The following is a 20,395-nucleotide window of genomic DNA, read 5'->3' on the forward strand; positions in this document are numbered from 1 at the left end:
TGCACTTGAGAAGATAGTGGTGAGCTCATAAAGGTGAGCTGGTGTGGCACAGTGGTTAGCAAAGAGGTTACCCTGCAGCGCCAGGAACTCGGGTTCAATTCCAGCCTCTCTGTGTGGAATTTGCACATCCTGCCCATGTCTGTGTGGGTTTCTGCTCCAGTTTCCTCTGTCACTCCAAAGAGGTGCAGGTTGGATGGATTAGCCATGCTAAATCACCCTGTAGTGTCCACGATATACAGTGGATTAGCCAGGGTAAATGTGGGATGGGGTGGATTTGGGTGGGATGTTCCTAAGAGGATTGGTGCAGACTCTGGGCTGAATTCAATGATTATGACATTGTGATTTTATGATTCTATCTAATTTTGTCTGACCTCTCGTTATAGCTAATACACACCAATCCAGGCAACGTCCTGATAAGATAATAAAGTGTGAAGCTGGATGAACACAGCAGGCCAAGCAGCATCTCAGGAGCACAAAAGCTGACGTTTCGGGCCTAGTCCCTTCATCAGAGAGGGGGATGGGGAGAGGGTTCTGGAATAAATAGGGAGAGAGGGGAAGGCGGACCGAAGATGGAGAGAAAAGAAGATAGGTGGAGAGGAGAGTATAGGTGGGGAGGTAGGGAGGGGATAGGTCAGTCCAGGGAAGACAGACAGGTCAAGGAGGTGGGATGAAGTTAGTAGGTAGGAAATGGAGGTGCGGCTTGAGGTGGGAAGAAGGGATGGGTGAGAGGAAGAACAGGTTAGGGAGGCAGAGACAGGCTGGGCTGGTTTTGGGATGCAGTGGAGGAAGGGGATGAGCTGGGCTGGTTGTGTGATGCAGTGGGGGGAGGGGACGAACTGGGCTGATTTTGGGATGCGGTGGGGGAAGGGGAGATTTTGAAGCTGGTGAAGTCCACATTGATACCATTGGGCTGCAAGGTTCCCAAGCGGAATACGAGTTGCTGTTCCTGCAAACTTCGGGTGGCATCCTTGTGGCACTACAGGAGGCCAATGATGGACATGTCGTCGAAAGATTGGGAGGGGGAGTTAAAATGGTTCGCGACTGGGAGGTGCCGTTGTTTATTGCAGACCGAGCGGAGGTGTTCTGTAAAGCGGTCCCCAAACCTCTGCTTGGTTTCCCCGATGTAGAGGAAGCCACACCGGGTACAATGGATACAGTACACCCCATTGGCAGATGTGCAGGTGAACCTCTGCTTAATGTGGAAAGTCATCTTGGGGCCTGGGATGGGGGTGAGGGAGGTGGTGTAGGGTCAAGTGCAGCACTTCCTGCGGTTGCAGGGGAAGGTGCCGGGTGTGGTGGGGTTGGAGGGCAGTGTGGCGCGAACAAGGGAGTCACGGAGAAAATAGTCTCTCCGGAAGGCAGACAAGGGTGGGGATGGAAAAATGTCTTGGGTGGTGGGGTCGGATTGTAAATGGCGGAAGTGTCGGAGGATGGTGCGTTGTATCCGGAGGTTGGTGGGGTGGTGTGTGAGAACGAGGGGGATCCTCTTGGGGCGGTTGTGGCGGGGGCGGGGTGTGAGGGATGTGTTGCAGGAAATGCGGGAGACGTGGCCAAGGGCGTTCTAGACCACTGCGGGGGGAAAGTATCGGCACCGCCTCTTGCTCCCCAGAGGAGCTCGAACAGTTCATCTACTTCACCAACACCTTCCACCCCAACCTCAAGTTCACCTGGGCCATCTCCAACACATCCCTCACCTTCCTGAACACCTTAGTCTCCATCTCACGTAACCAGCTAGAAACTGATGTCCATTTCAAGCCCACCGACTGCCACAGCTACCTAGAATACACCTCCTCCCACCCACCCTCCTGCAATAATTCCATCCCCTGTTCCCAATTCCTCCGCCTCCACCCCATCTGCTCCCAGGATGAGGCATTCCACTCCCGCACATCCCAGATGTCCAGTTCTTCAAGGACCGCAACTATCCCCCTGCAGTGGTCAAGAACACCGTTGACCGCATTTCCTGCAACACATCCCTCACACCCCACCCCTGCCACAACCGCCCAAAGAGGATCCCCCTCGTTCTCACACACCACCCCAACAACCTCCGGATACAACGCATCATCCTCCAACACTTCCGCCATCTACAATCCGACCCCACCACCCGAGACATTTTTCCATCCCCACCCTTGTCTGCCTTCCGGAGAGGCCATTCTCTCCATGACTCCCTTGTTCGCTCCACACTGCCCTCCAACCCCACCACACCCGGCACCTTCCCCTGCAACCGCAGGAAGTGCTGCACTTGACCCCACACCTCCTCCCTCACCCCCATCCCAGGCCCCAAGATGACTTTCCACATTAAGCAGAGGTTCACCTGCACATCTGCCAATGGGATGTACTGTATCCATTGTACCCGGTGTGGCTTCCTCTACATCGGGGAAACCATTCCTACCCACTAACCTCATCCCACCTTCTTGACCTGTCCGTCTTCCCTGGACTGACCTATCCCCTCCCTACCTCCCCACCTATACTCTCCTCTCCACCTATCTTCTTTTCTCTCCATCTTCGGTCCGCCTTCCCCCCTCTCCCTATTTATTCCAGAACCCTCTCCCCATCCCCCTCTCTGATGAAGGGTCTAGGCCCGAAACGTCAGCTTTTGTGCTCCTGAGATGCTGCTTGGCCTGTTGTGTTCATCCAGCTTCACACTTTATTATCTTGGATTCTCCAGCATCTGCAGTTCCCATTATCTCTGATACAATTTTAATGTCCTGATAAGCCTGTTTTTCACTCTCTCCAAAACCTTCACATCCTTCCTCTAGTGTGGTGACCAGAACAGCCCACAATCCTCCAAATATGTCCAAATTAAAATCTTATACAGTTGTAACATAACTTGCTAATTTGTATCTCAGTGCGCCTACTGATGATGGCATTGCATGTCGATGCCATCTTTACAAACTTATTCACTAGCGTAACCACTTTCAGGGAGCTATGGACTTGGACCCAAAGATCCCTCTGTATATCAGTGCTCCTAAGAACCCTGTCATTTGCTGCATACTCTTATATTTGACCTCCAAAGATGCATTACTTTACTCTGCTCCAGATTAAACTCCATCTGCCATTTCTCCACCCAACTTTCCAACTGGTCTGTCTCCTGCTGTATCCTTTGACAACCTTCCTCACTATCCACAGCTCCGTCAATTTTTGTGATATCTGCAAACTTACTATTTAGACCACCTACATTTTAATCTCAATCATTTACATACATTGTAAACAACAAAGGTTCCCGACATTTATCCTTGCAGAACTCTAGTGGTCACAGACTTGCAGTCAGAAATTTCATGGCTCCTTCTTGCTCACCTCTTCAGCCTTGAATGTATTGTTTTCCTATTTCTGGCCTCACTAGCAAGTGGCACAGGGAGTAATTCCAAGATTACAGCTCAGAGGTCCTTGTTCTCAACATCTTACCTTCTTTTGTTTTCATTCACGGGATGTGGATGTCACTGGCTAGAATTTATTGCCCATCCCTAATTGTTCATTGCTTTGGGTCTTCAGTCACATTTAGGCCAGAACAGGTAAGGATGGCAGATTTCTTTTCCTAAGGGACATTGGTGAACAGACCATGACAATCAACAATGGATTCTGTACATCATTCTTAATTTCAAAACTTCTGTATTGATTCACATGCCACCTTCTGCCATGGCGGGATTGTAACCTGGGTACCCAAAATATTAGAGAGTGTGGGAACTGCCCATGCTGGAGAATCTGACATAACAACAGAGTGTAGAGCTGGATGAGCACAGCACACCAAGCAGCATCAGAGGAGCAGAAAAACTGATGTTTCAGGTCTGGACCCTTCTTCAGAAGAAAGGTCCAGACCTGAAACATCAGCTTTTCTGTTCCTCTGATGTTGCTTGGCTTGCTGTGTTTACCCAGAATATTACCTGGGTCTCTGGATTAATAATCAAGTGATAATACCACTATGCCCTTGCCTCCTCGTAAATCCCTAAATTCCCTTTGCAGGACATCATTTCACTTTCTGTGTATGTTGTTAGTACCAGCATGAACTACAACCTAATTTAATTGCTCCAGCATCTCAGGTTATAAAATGTTTTGACCAGATTATGTTAAATTATCTTTAGATCCTCTTATTCCACATATTGCTCATTTTCAATTTTCCTATGAACCTCATAAATTTGTTCTGCTCTCAGTCCTTTTAATCCATCAGCACATGAATAGATTAGGAACCAAGCTCATACCATCTTTATTGATTTCATTTCAGCTTTCAATGCTATGCAACCATTTAATCTTATTGGAAATTTGAAAGATCTTAACAGCAATTCTACTCTTCTATTTTGGATCAGTGATTTACTTCATATTAGGATCCACTTTAGTTAGGCCACATTTGGAGTATTATGTGCAGTTCTAACACTACCCTCTTTTGCCTGGATATGACTGCAAGGAGAGGTTGGACACACTTGGATTGTTTTCACTGAAGTGTTGGAGGTTGAAAGGTGACCTGATAGACGTATATAAAATTATGAGAAGCATGGATAGGGTGGATGGCTGGAGCCTTTTTCTCATCGTCAAAGTGTTAAATACTTTGCGACAGAGTTTGAGGTGAGAGTGAGGAAGTTTAAATGAGATGTACGAAGCAAATTTTCATTCCATCGCCTGGAACACACTGTCCAGAGAAGTGATAGAAACAGGTACAATAGCAGTATTTAAGAGGCATTTGGACAGAAACATGAACAAGCAGGGGATAGTGGGATACATACGATGTACAGACTGATAGGATTCATTTAGAATGGCATTGTAGATGGTATGTACATGGTGGGCAGAAGGGACTATGCCTGTGCTGTACTTTTCTGTTCTTTGTACTCACCTAGGGCACAGGGTTTATTACTTACCACACATTACAGGCCAAATAGTCTTACTTTTACTTCCTTTATTTTAACTTTATCCACTTAATTACCTGTATTACTTTGTTAAATTGGCCTTGACTTCCCCTTATTCCTGGTGTTACCTCAGTTGAATCCAAGTATGGCTCCTTCCTTTCAAAGAGCAGCATAAAGACATTCCCTCACATCAGTTTCTTACCAACCAAAGAACTTCCTGACATTCTTCTCCGAACTCCCCATTGGCATACTTTTACTTTTTTTTGTAAACTTACTTAAAGCACTTCTTTCTCCTGTACCAAATTCCCACTTTGAACCAAATTCCCAGATATATTCACTTAGCCTTTGTCTCACTGAATTGAAATTGTCTTCATATCTGGAATTATGCACTTATTAAATGGAGGTATGAAGTACCAAAACAAGGAAATTTAAGATGAACAGTAATTCATCGATCAACTTGACAACATATATCCCCAACTCCTAAATAACTTTAAGGACATATATTAGTCAAAATGTTATGTCTCCTACAGTGAACAATTTCATTTCTTAATGTTATGCACTAAAACTAACCAGTTTTGTATCACATTGAATGCAAGTCTGATCTTCAGTGACGTGGAATTAGAGGCTGCTAATATGAACCAGTATCGTTGGACTTCCCATTTCAATTCTATACATTCTAACATTTCCAATGTAAATTTCTGAGTCCACATTTATCCTGGAATTACAGCTTCTCACAATTGACAGTTCTACTCACATCCATCAGGGTGAAGAAGATGTCCCAACATGATGGATTTGTACAGGTAGTTTCCATTATAGACATTGTTATGATATGGAGACAACCAGCAGAACCAAATCAGTTTTTCTACCCTGCCATTGGAACATAATAAAAATTAAACCTTCAAAGACCCTTAAAATTGATCCCAATTGTTCCTAACTTTTGAATTCCTTCGGAAGACAGGGTGGTAGTGGACGAAAAATATTCAACATGGTGCTCAATTATGAGCGGTGGACCACAAGGATTAGTTCTGGGTCCTCTTCTACAAGTGATTTTTGTAAATGATTTGGATGAAGGAGTAGAAGTGTGCATTACTAAGTTGGTGGATGTTAATCCTAAATAGTTTCCCTATCACTGATGATTAGCTCATTGGCTTGTAATTTCCCAGATTATCTCCGTTGCCCTCCTTAAACAAGGGAACAGTACTGGCTGTTCTCAAGTCCTCTGGGACTTGTCCTGTGTCTGAAGTGGATACAGAGGTTTTGTACAAGGCACCTGTATTTCCTGACCTGCCTCCTCAGCATCCTGGGATAGATCCTCTCAGGTCATGGGGACTTGTCTACCTTAATGCTTTTCAAAAAACCCAATGCCAACTCCTTTTGAACTGTCCTAGAAAACAAACATACCTTCCCAAGACCCCAAATCCACCCTGTCCTTCTCCTTTGTGAATACTGATGCAAAGTATTCATTAAAAACCTCATCTACTTCCTCCAGCTCCATGTATAAATTCCATCCTTTGTCCTTGAGTATACCTACACTTACCCTAGCTAGCGTCTTGCACCTCGTATGTATAAAACGCTTTGGGATTTTCCTTAGTCCTGTTTGTTAAAGACATTTCTTGGCCCCTTTTCGCCCTCCTAATTCCTTGTTTGAGGTCTTTCTGGTATTCTTTGTGGGCTCTGATTGTATTCAGTTTCCTAAATCTTACGTAAGTCCTCTTTTTCTTTTTAACTAAGCTGTTAATTTTTCTTGTCATCCAAGGTTCCAGAATTTTACCATCCATATATCATTATTGAATTACTGAATCTATCAGGAAATAGGGGAACAGATACCAAAGCAGGTCATGGAAAGATGTAAAAACAACAGTAGTAATAGTGAGATAACAAGGTGTAGAGGTGGACGAACACAGCAGGCCAAGCAGCATCAGAGGAGGAGGAAAGCTGATGTTTTGGGTCTCGGCCCTTCTTCACAAATAGTTGTAATAGTGGATGATTTTCACTTCCCCCATATTGGCTGCGATTCCCTTAGAGCCAGGTGTTTAGATAACCCAGAAGGTGCATTCAAGAGGATTTATCGAAACAAGTTATAGATAGTCCACCTAGGGAAGAGGTCATATTAGACATTATATTGGGGAATGAGCCTGACCAAGTGATTGAAGCTTCAGTGGAGGAGCATTTTGGGAACAGTAATCATAGTTCTATAAATTTTAAGAGAGCTAAAATTAAGGAAAGACTGCTCCTCAGGTGATGGTTCTAAATTGGCTGAAGGCTAATTATAGCATTATTAGGCAGGCACCTAAGGAATTAGATAATGGGTGACTGTTTAATGCTAAATCCACATCTGCAATATGGGAGTCTTTTAAATGCCAATTGGTCAGAGTTCAAGTTCAGCATGTCCCTGTGAAGATGAAAGAAAAGGTTGGTATGATTTGAGAACCCTGATGACGCGAGATATTGAAAAGTTAGTCAAAATGAAAAAGGAGGCTACGTAAGGTCTAGGTAACTGAAATCAAGCAGGGTCGTTGGGGAGTATGAGGAAGCAGGAAGAACTTAAACAAAATAGAAGGGGTCATGAAGTGTCCTTGGCAAATAGGATTAAGCCATTAATCCAAGGCATTTTTTACGTACAATTAACAACAAGAGAATCCCAAGGCATTCTATATATATGTTAGGAGTAAGAAGGTAGCTAGCAAAAGGCTAGGTCTATTCAAGGAAAAGGGAGGGAATTTATACATGGAGCCAGAGGAATCAGGTAGGGTTTTAAATGAGTACTTTGCATTGGTGTTCACCAAGGAGAAGGACATAAATAATGGTAAGATTAGGGAGGGGGCATGTTGATATTAAGAAGCGGGGGGGCCGCACGGTGGCTCAGTGATTAGCACTGCTGTGTCACAGCGTCAGGGACCCAGGTTCAATTCCACCCTCAGGCAACTGTCTGTGTGAAGTTTGCACATTGTCCTTGTGTCTGTGTGGATTTTGTCTGGGTGCTGTGGTTTTCTCCCACAACCCAAAGATGTGTAGGCTAGGTGATTTGGCCATGCTAAATTACCTGTAGTGTGCAGGAATGTGTAGATTGGGTGGGTTACAGGGTGATGGGTCTGGGTGGGATGCTGTGAGTGTCGGTGTGGACTTGTTGAGCTGAAGGCCTGTTTCCATACTGTAGGGATTCTATGATCTAAGATGTTGAGGGTAGCTTAAAAAGCATCAATGTCCACAAGTTCCAGGTCTTCTGGGATCTATTCCAGGATACTGAAGGAGGCAGGAAGGAGATTGCTGGGATCTTGACAGAGGTCTTTTTATCTTCTTTAGGCTAGGTTCCAGAAAACTGTCAAATAGTCAGTGATGTTCTTTTGTTTAAGAGGGGCAATGGGGATATTATCAACTGCTGTGCCTTCTATCAGTAGTAGGAAAATTATTGAGGAATATTCTTATTTACAGGATTTACTTTCATTTGATGACGAATGGACTTACTAGGGATTGTTAACATGGCTTTATGCAGGGGATGTCATCTCACAAATTTGAGTATTTTGAGGAAGCGACAAAGATGGTTGAGGGTAGGGCAGTGCGTGTTGTCTCCATGGATTTCATTAAAGCGTTTGACAAGGCCCTGATGGTGAGTTGTCAAGTTGGATACAAAGATGGCTTGATCATAGAAAACAGTTGTGGACACATTTTTCCTACTCGAGATCTGTAACTAGTGGTATTCTTCAAGGATCAATGCTGGGATCTCTATTGTTTGTTACATATAGATGGTTTGGATGAAAATGTAGTGGTATTCTTAGTAAATTTATAGGCAATATGAAAATTGATAGAGTTGTCAATAGTGAGAAAGGTTACCAAATAATACAGCAGGATGTAGATCAAGCAGAAAGTTGGACAGGGAAAGTGGACAAGTGTGCTGTGAAGCATTTTGGGAGATCAAATGCAAGAAAAAAGTATTTAGCAAATAGCAGGACCCTTTGGAGCATTGATGAACAGAAGTAGCTTGGGGTTAGTCCATAGCTTCCTGTAAGTGGATAAGACAGTACAGAAGGCATGATGTCGGCTTGCCCTCATCGTTCGAGGCATAAGTATAAAAGTCGGAAACTCCTGTAGCAGCTGTATAAGACTTTATTTAGGCCACATTTGGAGGATTGCATGCAGTCCTGGTCACCATATTGTAGGAAGGATGTGGAGTTTTGGAGAGGATGCAAAAGATGTTCACAAGGATGTTGCCTGATTTTGGATTGTATTAGCTATAACTAGAGGTTGGACAAACATGGATTATTTTTGCTTAAGTTGAAAGCTGAAGCACAACCTGATTAAAATTATGAGAGGCATGGATCGGGTTCAGAGTCTTTTACCCAAGTTGGAAATGACTGCTGGTCATACATGAGGAGGCATAGAACATAGAACAGTACAGCACAGTACAGGCCCTTCAGCCAACAATGTTGTGCTGAACTTTTACCCTAATTCTAAGGTCTATCTAACCTCCACCCCTACCTTATACTATCACAAAGTTTTACGGTGAAAGGGGAAAAGTTTTAAAGAGATATCAGAGATAAATTCTTTACAAGGGAGTGATAGTAGAAGTATTTAGACAGAGGTGTGAAAAAGCATAGAGCGATATTGACCATTTGCAGGCAGATGTGGTTAGTTTAAAATGGCATCATGGTTGGCATAGACATCATGAGCTGCAAGGCATGTTCCCCTGCTGTACTGTTCTTTGGCTATGTTCTTAGCTTCTCGTGACAATGTTGTTTCCAGTTTGCTGGCTAACTTTGCTGGTTTAGCTTTAGACATACCGTGCAAGTGTATCAAGGAAGCTTCTGACACATTCAGAAACACTTTCCAGTGCCATCTTGAGTTTGAGTCCAAACTTGGTGTCTGATTACTCAACACTAAATGCCAAAGTTCAATTTCAAAGCTACGTTGCCTGTGTTTCAAGATCTTGGACAAGCCCCGAATTATGTTTTGACACAGAAACAGACAGGTGAACCAAATCAGCCTTTTTATCTCTATTCACAACACAGTAAAAATCAAAACCTTTAAAAATTCTCAAAATTGACCCCAGTGGCTTGTAACCAGACTTTTGAATAACCAGTGCCAGACTCTGTGATTAATCAATTCCAGATACCAGATTGCTTAAGTGGTTTTCATGATATGTTGTTGCACAGGTGTGGATGATGGCTTCTTGGTTGATTTTCTGAGGATGTCAATCGTGGTCACCTTTTCAGTTACTCAGTAATATTTATAACATAGTTTTCTATTCTCTGAGCTTCCAAGAACTGATCATGGGAGGTTGGGCAAGGAGCTTTCAGGTCTACATGCTAGTGTATCAACGGTTAAACTCTTTCTCACAGAAAACACAGTGAAAGTGCTGGTTACCGTTCAATCGTTATTATGTGCTTGAACACAAGGTCTCTTCCAGACTTTCTAGAACCATTTTCCAGCTAACTTCCATTTTTTCTGTTAACACTTGATACTCTTCCCTGGTGACTAAACATCTAATCTAATCTAATCTAATCTTTTAATCAAAAACCAACCTGCAATCAACTTCCAGGCCTGATCTCTTGAATAAACAGAGCTTGTTTAGCCTGTTCTCCTTAAAACGCAAGCTGTTACCAATAGCCCAAAAGACATGTCTGGCTGTCTGTTCCAAGTTCATAGCTCCAAACTAAAATTGATAAAAGAATATTTAAAAAATCAATGAGGGCTTTAACAGTATGATCATAAGAATTTGTATTGACATGTGCACAAACGTCTTTAATTATTAAATCGATCATTTTTAGTCTTTCCTATTTCAGCACGTGGTTACTGTGGATCAGAAGTATTTGTCTGAAGCACGAAATGGAATTCTTTTTATATTGCGTACCATCGTGTCTTCTGTAAGCCTACTGTGGGGGATTTTACAGGTTGTGGACTCAACTGAGAAAACCATTGCTGCCTCTGCTGTAACTATCAATCTAGGTTCCACAAAGGTAGGTGAACTGCTAAGGTTTGAATATATAGCTGGTATGAAGAGACAGTCAAAACAGAAGCAAGTATTTTTTTTTGTTTGTCATGGTGGCTCAGTGGTTAGCACTGCTGCCTCACACTACCAGGGACCCAGGTTCAATTCCAACCTCAGGTGGCTGTCTGTGTGGAATTTGCATATTCTCCCTGTATCTGCGTAGGGTTCCTCTCACTGTTTTGCAGGATAGGTAGATTGGCCATGCTAGATTGTTCATTGTATCCAGGGATATGTCGGCCTGATCAGTTTAACCGTGGGAAATGCGGAGTTACGGGAATAGTTAGGGGGATTTCATCTGGTTGGAATGCTGTTTGGAGAGTTGGTGTTGACTCAGAGGTCTGAAGACCAAATACATGCACAGACAAATACATGCACATATATAAAGCTTCCATGCTTTAGGGATTTTATGATTTTATTCTAAAGTGTCCAACAGATACAAATCTACTAATAGACAACATGTGTTGCATAATCTCAAGCGTGTGAGGAATTACACAACTAATCATCAGTTGGGCTCAAAATGTGTGTACTAGAATCTATTATATCGCTACACATGGTCCTGCTTGTTGCAGACAAATATATAGTAAGGTTTAGAAAGAAAGATGAAATTACAAGACAAAGAAAATTTGAGATAAAAATCAATCTTTAAAATATTTTCAAAAATGCTCAAAGGAATGAGACTCTATACTAAGATGTTTTACGGTGTCAAAAAAGTTGTTTGACCATAATCATTAATCACAGTGAGGCACAGAATCATAAAACATGGAAACAAATCCTTCGGCACAATTCATCCATGACAACCAGGTTTCCTAAATTGAACTAGTCACATTTGCCTGCATTTGGTCTATACCCATCTAACATTTCCTATACATGGACCTGGCCAAATGTCTTTTAAATGTTGTAATTGTATTCACCTCTGCCACTTCCTTTGGCAGCTCGTTCCATAGGCACACTACCCTCTGTATGAAAATACTGGTCCTCAGGTCCCTTTTAAATCTTTCCGCTCTCACTTTAAATCTATACTCATCTAGTTTTGGATTTTCCTACCCTTGGCTGTTCACATTATCTATGCCCTTTATTTTATAAACCTCTATAAGGTCCCCCCTCAGCCTCTTATACTCCAGGGAAAAAAGTCTCAGCCTGTCCAGACAATCCTTATAACTCAAACCAGTAAAAACCTTTTTTTGCACTCTCTAAAGTTTAATAACGTTCTTCCCATAGCAGAGCAACTAGAATTGTACGCTGTATTCCAAATGTGGCATTACCACTGTTTTGTACAGTCATAACTTGGTTTCCCAACACCTGTACTCAGTGCTCTGACCTATGAAGGCAAGCATACCAAATGCCTCCTTTACCATCCTGTGCTGCTGCTTTCAAGGAACTATGTACATGCACTCCTAGATCTCTCTGTTCAACAATATTCCCCAGTGCTCTATTTTTTGAATGTGCAAGTCCTGTCCTGGTTTATTTTGCAACACCTGTCATTTACCTAAATTAAACTCCGTCTGCCAATCCTTGGCTCATTGGCCCAATGTAATCTTAGATAATCTCAATCACAATCCACTATACCATCAATTTTGATGTCATCTGCAAGCTTGCTAACCATGCCTCCTGTATTCTCATCTAAATCATTTATATAAATGACAAAATAAAAGTGCACCCAGCACCAATCCTTGTGGCACATTGCTGGCCACAGGCTTCAAGTTGGAACAATAATCCTCTACCACCACCTCTGTCTCCTACTGTCAAGCCAATTTTGTATCCAGTTGTCTGGCTCTCCCTGGATCCCATGTGATGTAACCTTACTAACCAGTCTACCATACTGAACCTTGTGAAGGCCTTGCAAAAGTCCATGTAAATGATGTCAATGAAGTTTGTGAAACAAAGCCATCCTAGTCCTTCCAAATGCATCTAACTCCTGTCTGTCAGAATCCCCTACAATGTACCCACCTTGACATCACACTTAACGGGTCTGTAGTTCCCTGTCTTTTCCAAACAGCTTTTCTTAAATAATGGCGGAACATTAGCCACCCTCTAGTCTTCTGGCATCATTGGCTATCAATGATACAGATATCTCTGTGAGGGGTCCCACAATTGCTTCCCTGGTTTCCCACAATGATCTGGAATGTGGTGGTGATAAGCTCCTGGGGACTAATCTACCGTTATGTGTTTTAAGAACTCCAGCACCTCCTCTTCTGTAATGTGGACTCTTTTCAAGACATTAATACTTACCGTTCTAAGGAACGGTCACCAGACCCGAAATGTTAACTCTGATTTTTTCTTCACAGATGCTCCCAGACCTTCTGAGCTTTTCCAGCAACTTCTGTCTTTGTATTTAGTAGTATTTAGAAGTATTTACTTCTGAGATCTGTGCTTCCATGTCTTTCCCCACACTAAATAGTGAAATATTCATTTAGGACATTCCCCTCTCCTGTGATCCCACATAGATAGCCTTGTTAATCTTTAAGGAGCCCTATTCCCTAGTAACTCTTACCATTAATATATTTGTAGAATCTCTTTGGATTGTCCTTAACCATAGCTGCCACTGTTAAAAATACATTTACATAGCGAGTTTTGAGAAGATTTGTAGCTCAGGTTGAGGTTCTGGATGTAAGTTTGCTCGCCGATTTCTTAGCAACAAACCCAAACAAACAGACAAAACGTGCCCAGAAACCATAACCACTCTCCCCTACATCAAAGGCATCTCGGAAATGACTGCCAGACTATTCAGACCTCTTGGCATCGTGGTAGCCCACAAACCCACCAACACACTAAAACAACAGCTAATGAACTTAAAAGACCCTATATAGACAACAAGCAAAACGAACGTCATTTACAAAATACCTTGCAAGAACTGTGACAAACACTACATTGGACAAACAGGCAGAAAGCTAGCCACCAGGATTCACGAACATCAACTAGCCACAAAAAGACATGACCCACTATCACGAGTATCCTTACGTACAGATGAGGAAGGATACCACATTGATTGGGACAACAAATCCATCCTAGGACAAGCCAAACAGAGACATGCACGAGAATTCCTAGAAACATGGCATTCCAACCGGAATTCCATCAACAAACACATTGACTTGGAGCCCATCTACCACCCTTTGAGAAAAAGAACAGGAAATGACATCACCAACACAGGAAATGACACCTACACAGGAAATGACATCACCAACCCAAGAAAACCTAAACACACAAATAGAAAGTGGGACGTAACACCAGTGGTTTGTCGGAGGCTCACTGATGATGTTACCTAGTGTGGTGACGAAACGTCTGAAAATGAACCTTCCAGCTCAGCGAGCAAACTCACATCCAATACATTTTCATAAGGTATATTGGACATGCCTGTTTTTTCCTGATTTCATGAGTACTGTGTGGGAAAGTACCTGAAATTTATATTGTTGCACGCTTGCAATTTTTATGGTTTTTTTATTCTTTTATTGGGCGCTGGCATTATTGACAAAACTACATTTGATACCCACCCCCATCGGCACATGTGCTGTGGCTGGATGTTGCTGCAGATTTACTCTTTAATAATGGCAAGTAATATTAGCATAGTGTTAACGTAACAAAATCTAGCGATGATTATAGTTCACAGTTTTGGCTTTCAATTATTCTTATCCAACCTGCACTTTGGCACCTATCTTGTGTGACTTTTGAATTGTGTTTAAGCTTGTATTTATAAAACCGAGATAATGACTGTGGTGATAATAAAATTAAGATCTGATCATTTTTTCCATTTCACAATGTCAATTCAGAAATTTAAGATTATTCGGTTGTTTCAAATGTGGGATTGTGATTTGTTTCCTTGTTATTTTTGAGTTGAGTCAGTATCATTCTTGTTCCTTTCTGACCAGAGTCTCCGACAACAGATTTTAGAGCTCTTGGGCCCCATCTCAATGAACCATGGTGTACACTTCATGGCTGCCATTGCTTTTGTTTGGAACGAGAGGAAAGAGAATGCAAGCACCTCCAGAAACAAAGTAAGACTCATCTCTTATAGAGTAATGTTTGCAATGGAATGCGACTTTGCTCTGGCAGAATGTCCGCATCAGTTTATGCCATTGTCCTGCCAAAGTAGACATCAAGTCTTTCTCACATACAGACACTTAGAATCATAGGGTCCTACAGGATAGAAACAGGCCCTTCAGCCTCACCATGTCGATGCTGACCAATAAACACCAAACTACACTCATCCCATTTACCTGCACTTGGTTCCTAGACTGTTATCCCCTTGTATTTTAAGTGCTAATCCAGAAGCTTCTTAAATGTTGTTACAGTATCTGCCTCCACCACTCCCTCCAGCAGTACACTCCAAATTTTACCATTGTCTGGGTGAAAAAAGATTTTCTAAAAGCTCTTTGAACCACTTATTCCTCACCTTAAACCTTTGCCTTCTGCTCTTCTTTCATGGGCAAGAGATTCTCACAATCTATCCTATCTATGGCGCTCATAATTTTGTATATCTCAGCCAGATACCCACTCAGCCCCTCTGCTCCAAGGAAAATAAATCTAGCTTCCTAGATTTTCCATCCCAGTCAACATCCTGGATAATTTCCTCTGCACCCTCTCCAGTATATTCACTTACTTCTGATAGTGTGAAAATCAGAACTGCGCGTGATATTCCATCTCAGACCTAACCAATGTTTAATAAAGCTGTAAGAAGACTTCCTTGCTCCTATGTTCTATGCCCAGCTAATAAAGACAAGCACTGCAAATGCTGCCTTCACCACCGTGTATTGACATCTTTAGGAATCTATGGACTCGTACATCAAGGTCCCTTTGTTCCTTAATATTCCCCAGGAACCTATCATTCATGATGTATATCCTTCCTTTATTACACATCTCAAAATGCATCACCTTCCATTTATAAGGATTATTCTGCTTAATTTATCAGCTGATCAATATCAGACTGTAGCCTGAGACCATCCTCCTCACTATCAACAACACCACCAATTTTTGCATCATCTGCAAATTTACTCATTATAACTTCAATATTCATGTCTAATTCATTAACATACAGAACAAACAGCAACGGTCCCAGCACTAATCCCTGTTGTAAACCACTGGTCACAGGCTTCGAAACACAAAAATGCCCCTCCACCATCTCAATTTTCCTCCTATTTGCAAGCCAGTTTGCCAACCTACCTTGCATCTCACTGGCCCTTATCGTTTGGACCAGCCTTCCACGTGGGATCTTGTCAAAAGTCTTAGCGAAGTCCATGTAAGCCATATAACTGCATGACCCTCATCAGTACATTTGGTCATTTTAAACTCAATTAAATTAGTCAGATAGGATTTCCCTGTAGCATATTCGTGCTAAATATCCCTAATCAATCCCTGTGTTCCCAAGTGTTAGTTAATCTTGTCTGTCAGAATTTGCCTCATAGCTCTCTCGAGGCCTCACCCTTTCTCTGTGATCCGCTTACTCTTAATATATATGGAAAATCCTTGAAGTTTTCCATGATCCTATCTGCCAAAGAAATTTCATAGCCCCTCTTTGCTCTCCAAATTTCTGTTTTAAGCAACAACCTACATCCTCTGTATATCTGAAGTGTTTTTAAAATGCTGTACTTGACTTTTGCTTCCTTCTTTTTCTTTATCAAACTTATGTTGGCTTCAGAGCTCAAAGTGATAATTGATTAGGATTCTCATGTGTCGTGTCTTTATAAAATGACAGTTAACATAATCCAAGAATCAATGGATTGGATCAGCAGGAAAATGTCTCTAAAATCCTGCTTTGGAAGGGTTTTCCTGTAAGTTATTTTCTAAAGCTCGTTTAATGTATCAGCTTTATTGTCAATTACCTGAACTTCATTTAGGATTTGCTGTGACAGCATTGTCATTGTTTAATCTCTTTAGCATCTTCTACGTTCCAAACAAAATTTTTAAATTTAAGGGCTGATGAATGTAGCATGTAATTTCTTGCATAACTTTTAAAATGGTAACAAAACCAAAAACAAAAACAGAAATTGCTGGAAAAACCCAGGAGGTCTGGCAGCATTTATGGAGAGAAGGCAGAGTTAATGTTTCAGGTCTAGTAGCCCTTCTTCAGAACATTTAAAATGGTGCATTGATTTTTTTGAACTAGTAAGAAAACAGGGAAACAGCAAACAAACATTCACTAGTCAACGTGATGTCTACTTGAAAAGTAAATGTGGTCACATGGTAGTTTGAAATATAATTTCCCAATTTGAGTTGATCTGAACAGGTCAGCCATACAGATATACGTAAGGCAAAGAATAATGTGGCGCAGGAACAAGCATTTTGGCCCACTGCGTCTGTGCCAATCATGATACTTTTCTAATATAATCCCATCTGCCTGCACACAGTCTGTATTCCTCTCTTCTCCGCCTGTTCATGTGTCTTTCTAAATACCTCTTAAACTTTATCTGCTTTTTCAGCTCCCTGGCAGCATGTTCCAAGCGACTAATATCCTCTTTGTTAAAACAACTTGCCTCGCATATCTGTCTTAAATAAAAATAGTTATAAATATGAATCAAACACATCAGTGAAAATTTTAAATTATTACCACTGAAATAAAATTTACCTCCTCTTTATTATCTAACTGATTCAAAGCAATGAGAACCTTGTCGTGTAAGTGTTAAAATGCACACCAATCATTAATTCTTTATACATTTCCAAGTGTGTCAAAAAGATCATTGACATGTCTCTTTTTCATTACTTTCACGGTCTGTAATGTTGCTTTGATCCATATATTTTTCTGATTTCATTTCAACTATGAAGTACTTGACATGATTGTTCAAGTGACCATCTCTGTGGTGAATCATTCTGTCATTCTATGTCTGAGCACTTTGTAAATCTAGTTTCTTCCAAGTTCCTTAGTACACTAAATTCAGCCAGTGCCAGTCCTTTGATTGGGTGGTTGTCATGCCTTCATGTTGTGATTTGGTTTTTTGTAACACTGATTTGTGTAAGAGAATTTAAACATGAAATAAATTGTAACATTAATATTTGAAGGTTATTCCTGTACCCTGTCCTGAACAATTGTTGTTGGTGGAACTAGTACGCTCCATCAGCATAATGAGGGCTGAAGCTGTTATACAGACGGTGAAAGAAGTGTTAAAACAGCCTCTACTTTCAACCAAGGAAAAGGTATGGTGAATATGGATTTCAAAAGGATCGATACAGTTTGATTACTACTATTTTACTTTATTGCTGATTGCATCTAATTTGTTCACTTTTTGTCATGTTTTAATGTTAGCCAGAAACTAGTAATTGTCAAAACCGAAAGCCATCTTAATAATAATCTAATGTAATACAATATGTTTCTATAATTTCATGTGCATCTTGTCAGTTTATACTGACACAGTTACCATCTCTGTTAAGAAGGCCATTATAGCCCCTATAAAGTTTAAGTGATGTACGATAGTGTGCAAACTTTTCATTGTATTCCAAATGAATTATTTCTTCTGAACTTTTCAAGGACTCTTGAACTCTTGCACTTTTCCATTGAAGACTTTTTAATGAACTTGAAGCCTTTTATGTTAATCCCAATTTTTATAGGAAGTCCATTATTGTTCATGCTTCTCCCTGTCAGATACGTTTTCATAAACTGTGACACATGCATTATGCATACTGTTAAAGGACAGAAATGCTGGCAATACCGAGGCGATCAGGTAGCATCTGTGGACAAAGAAACAGTTAACATTTCAAGTCTCCCATTGTTTCCTTTGGGCCCAAATCATTCTCAAATCCTTCACATGTTCTTCATTTGAATATGTCATTCCCATCTCAATTGTTCTTGATCTCTATTTCTACAGCTTCTTTATAAAGTGCCTTCAGATACATATAGTCAGTATTCAACTATAAGTTCTTGCTTTCAGAACAACTCTGAAACCAACTTTATCAGTTTAAAAACTGAAAACAATTTAAATGCCTAACAATTCAGACAGCATCTTTGAAATGACAAACCCAGGCAGCGTTTCATTTGATCTTTTGTCAGAAATGAAAGAAGTTTGAAATTTGAAAGATTTTAGGCAAATACTGAAACAGGTAAAAGTTGTGTGTGGGTGGAAAGGATAAGAGATATCTAGAGCAGGCTTGAACAACAGTCACCTGCAACCACAAAGTGGCCAGTCAAGCCATTGTTCAAAGCAGCTGGGACACTGCTGTCTTCTGGGAGAGAGTTGGGATACTGCCATTGACTTATGGAGGATGTAGGGGTTTAGAATGAGAGCCTGGCTGCTGCTGCAGGCTAGGGAGGGTGAATCTGGCTACTGCCTTGGCATGTGCGTCTGCTGGGGGTAAATGAGAATAGGAGAACTTCCTCAGCTGAGGTTGGGGCATGGGTTGGAAAAGATGACAGTCAGGGGGAGCTGTGGGAGGTATGTTGGTCCCTTCAAAGCCACCTTTACTACTCCTCAGTGATATTCATCTGTAAATCTCCCAGGCCTGAGAGTGTGTGTGAATAGTGGATATGAATGACTAGATGTGTGCGTAGGGTATTTGTCGAACTCAGCTGGATTCTGACGCACTCTATCCCTCCTCCATGAAGCAGTCTGAGGAGAAAACCCATGATGAAAGGCAATTTATTTTCAGGAGAATTCCACAGAGGTCAGCTCAGACTGTGCCCATCAGAGGTGACCCTAGGTATGTTTTAGTTAAACCTTAGCTAAGACCCAGTCTCTACCCCCTTCCGTGTTGATCAGGTCTTAGGTCATAGTCTTTTTTTTTAGTCTGACTCGAAACCTAAAATGCATTTTAAAAAAAGGTTTTCTTAGTTCACCCTGCTGCTTCTGTTTTTGGTATCTTTTAAGAACATAAGCATCAGGAGCAGGAGTAGGCCATCTGGCCCTTCGAGCCTGCCCCACCATTCAATAATATAAGGGCTGATCTTTTTGTGGCCTCAGCACCACTTATCCACCCTCCCACTGAAACCCTTAATTGCCTTACTGTTCAAAAATTATCTAACTTTAAAAACATTCTATGAGGAAGCGTTAACCACTTAACTGGGCGGAGAATTCCACAGATTCACAGCCCTTTGGGTGAAGAAGTTCCTCCTCAATTCAGTCCTCAATCCACTCCCCCTAATTTTGAAGCTGTGCCCTCTTGTTCTAGTTTCAACCACTAGTGGAACTACCCTCCCTGCTTCTGTCCTGTCTATTCCCTTCACAATTTTATATATTTCTGTAAGATCCTCCATCATTCTTCTAAATTTCAATGAATATAATCCCAGTCTGCTCAGTCTGTCCTCGTAAGCCAACCCTCTCAACTCCAGAGTCAACCTAGTGAATCTCCTCTAGAACTCTTTAGTGCCTGTGCATCCTTTCTCAAGTAAGGAGACCAAAACTGCACATAGTACTCCTGGTTTGGCCTCACCAGCACCCTATACAACTGCAACGTAACCTCCCTGTTTTTGAACTCAATCCCTCTAGCAATGAAGGACCAAATCCATTTGCCATCTTAATTATCCATTGTACTGGCAAACCAACCTTCTGCAATTCATGCAAAAAGACACCCCCAGGTGCCTCCAGACAGCAGCACGCTGCAATATTTTACAATTCATATAATAGTTCTTTTCACTTTTACTCCTACCAAAATGTATGAT

General features: G+C 41.6%; 1 protein-coding gene across 6 annotated transcripts in view; it reads left to right on the forward strand.

The window, feature by feature from the left end:
• The window catches only part of dop1a (DOP1 leucine zipper like protein A), a 626,666-nt gene that overhangs the window by 488,834 nt on the left and 117,437 nt on the right, over positions 1–20,395 (forward strand). For all 6 annotated transcript variants that reach the window (XM_059648463.1, XM_059648464.1, XM_059648466.1 and 3 more), the window contains 3 exons: positions 10,613–10,786; positions 14,682–14,807; positions 17,806–17,940. In XM_059648463.1, coding sequence (XP_059504446.1) covers positions 10,613–10,786; positions 14,682–14,807; positions 17,806–17,940 — 435 coding nt within the window. The remainder of the gene's footprint in view (positions 1–10,612; positions 10,787–14,681; positions 14,808–17,805; positions 17,941–20,395) is intronic.

Source organism: Stegostoma tigrinum, chromosome 9, assembly GCF_030684315.1.
Source record: "Stegostoma tigrinum isolate sSteTig4 chromosome 9, sSteTig4.hap1, whole genome shotgun sequence".
Lineage (NCBI taxonomy): Eukaryota > Metazoa > Chordata > Chondrichthyes > Orectolobiformes > Stegostomatidae > Stegostoma > Stegostoma tigrinum.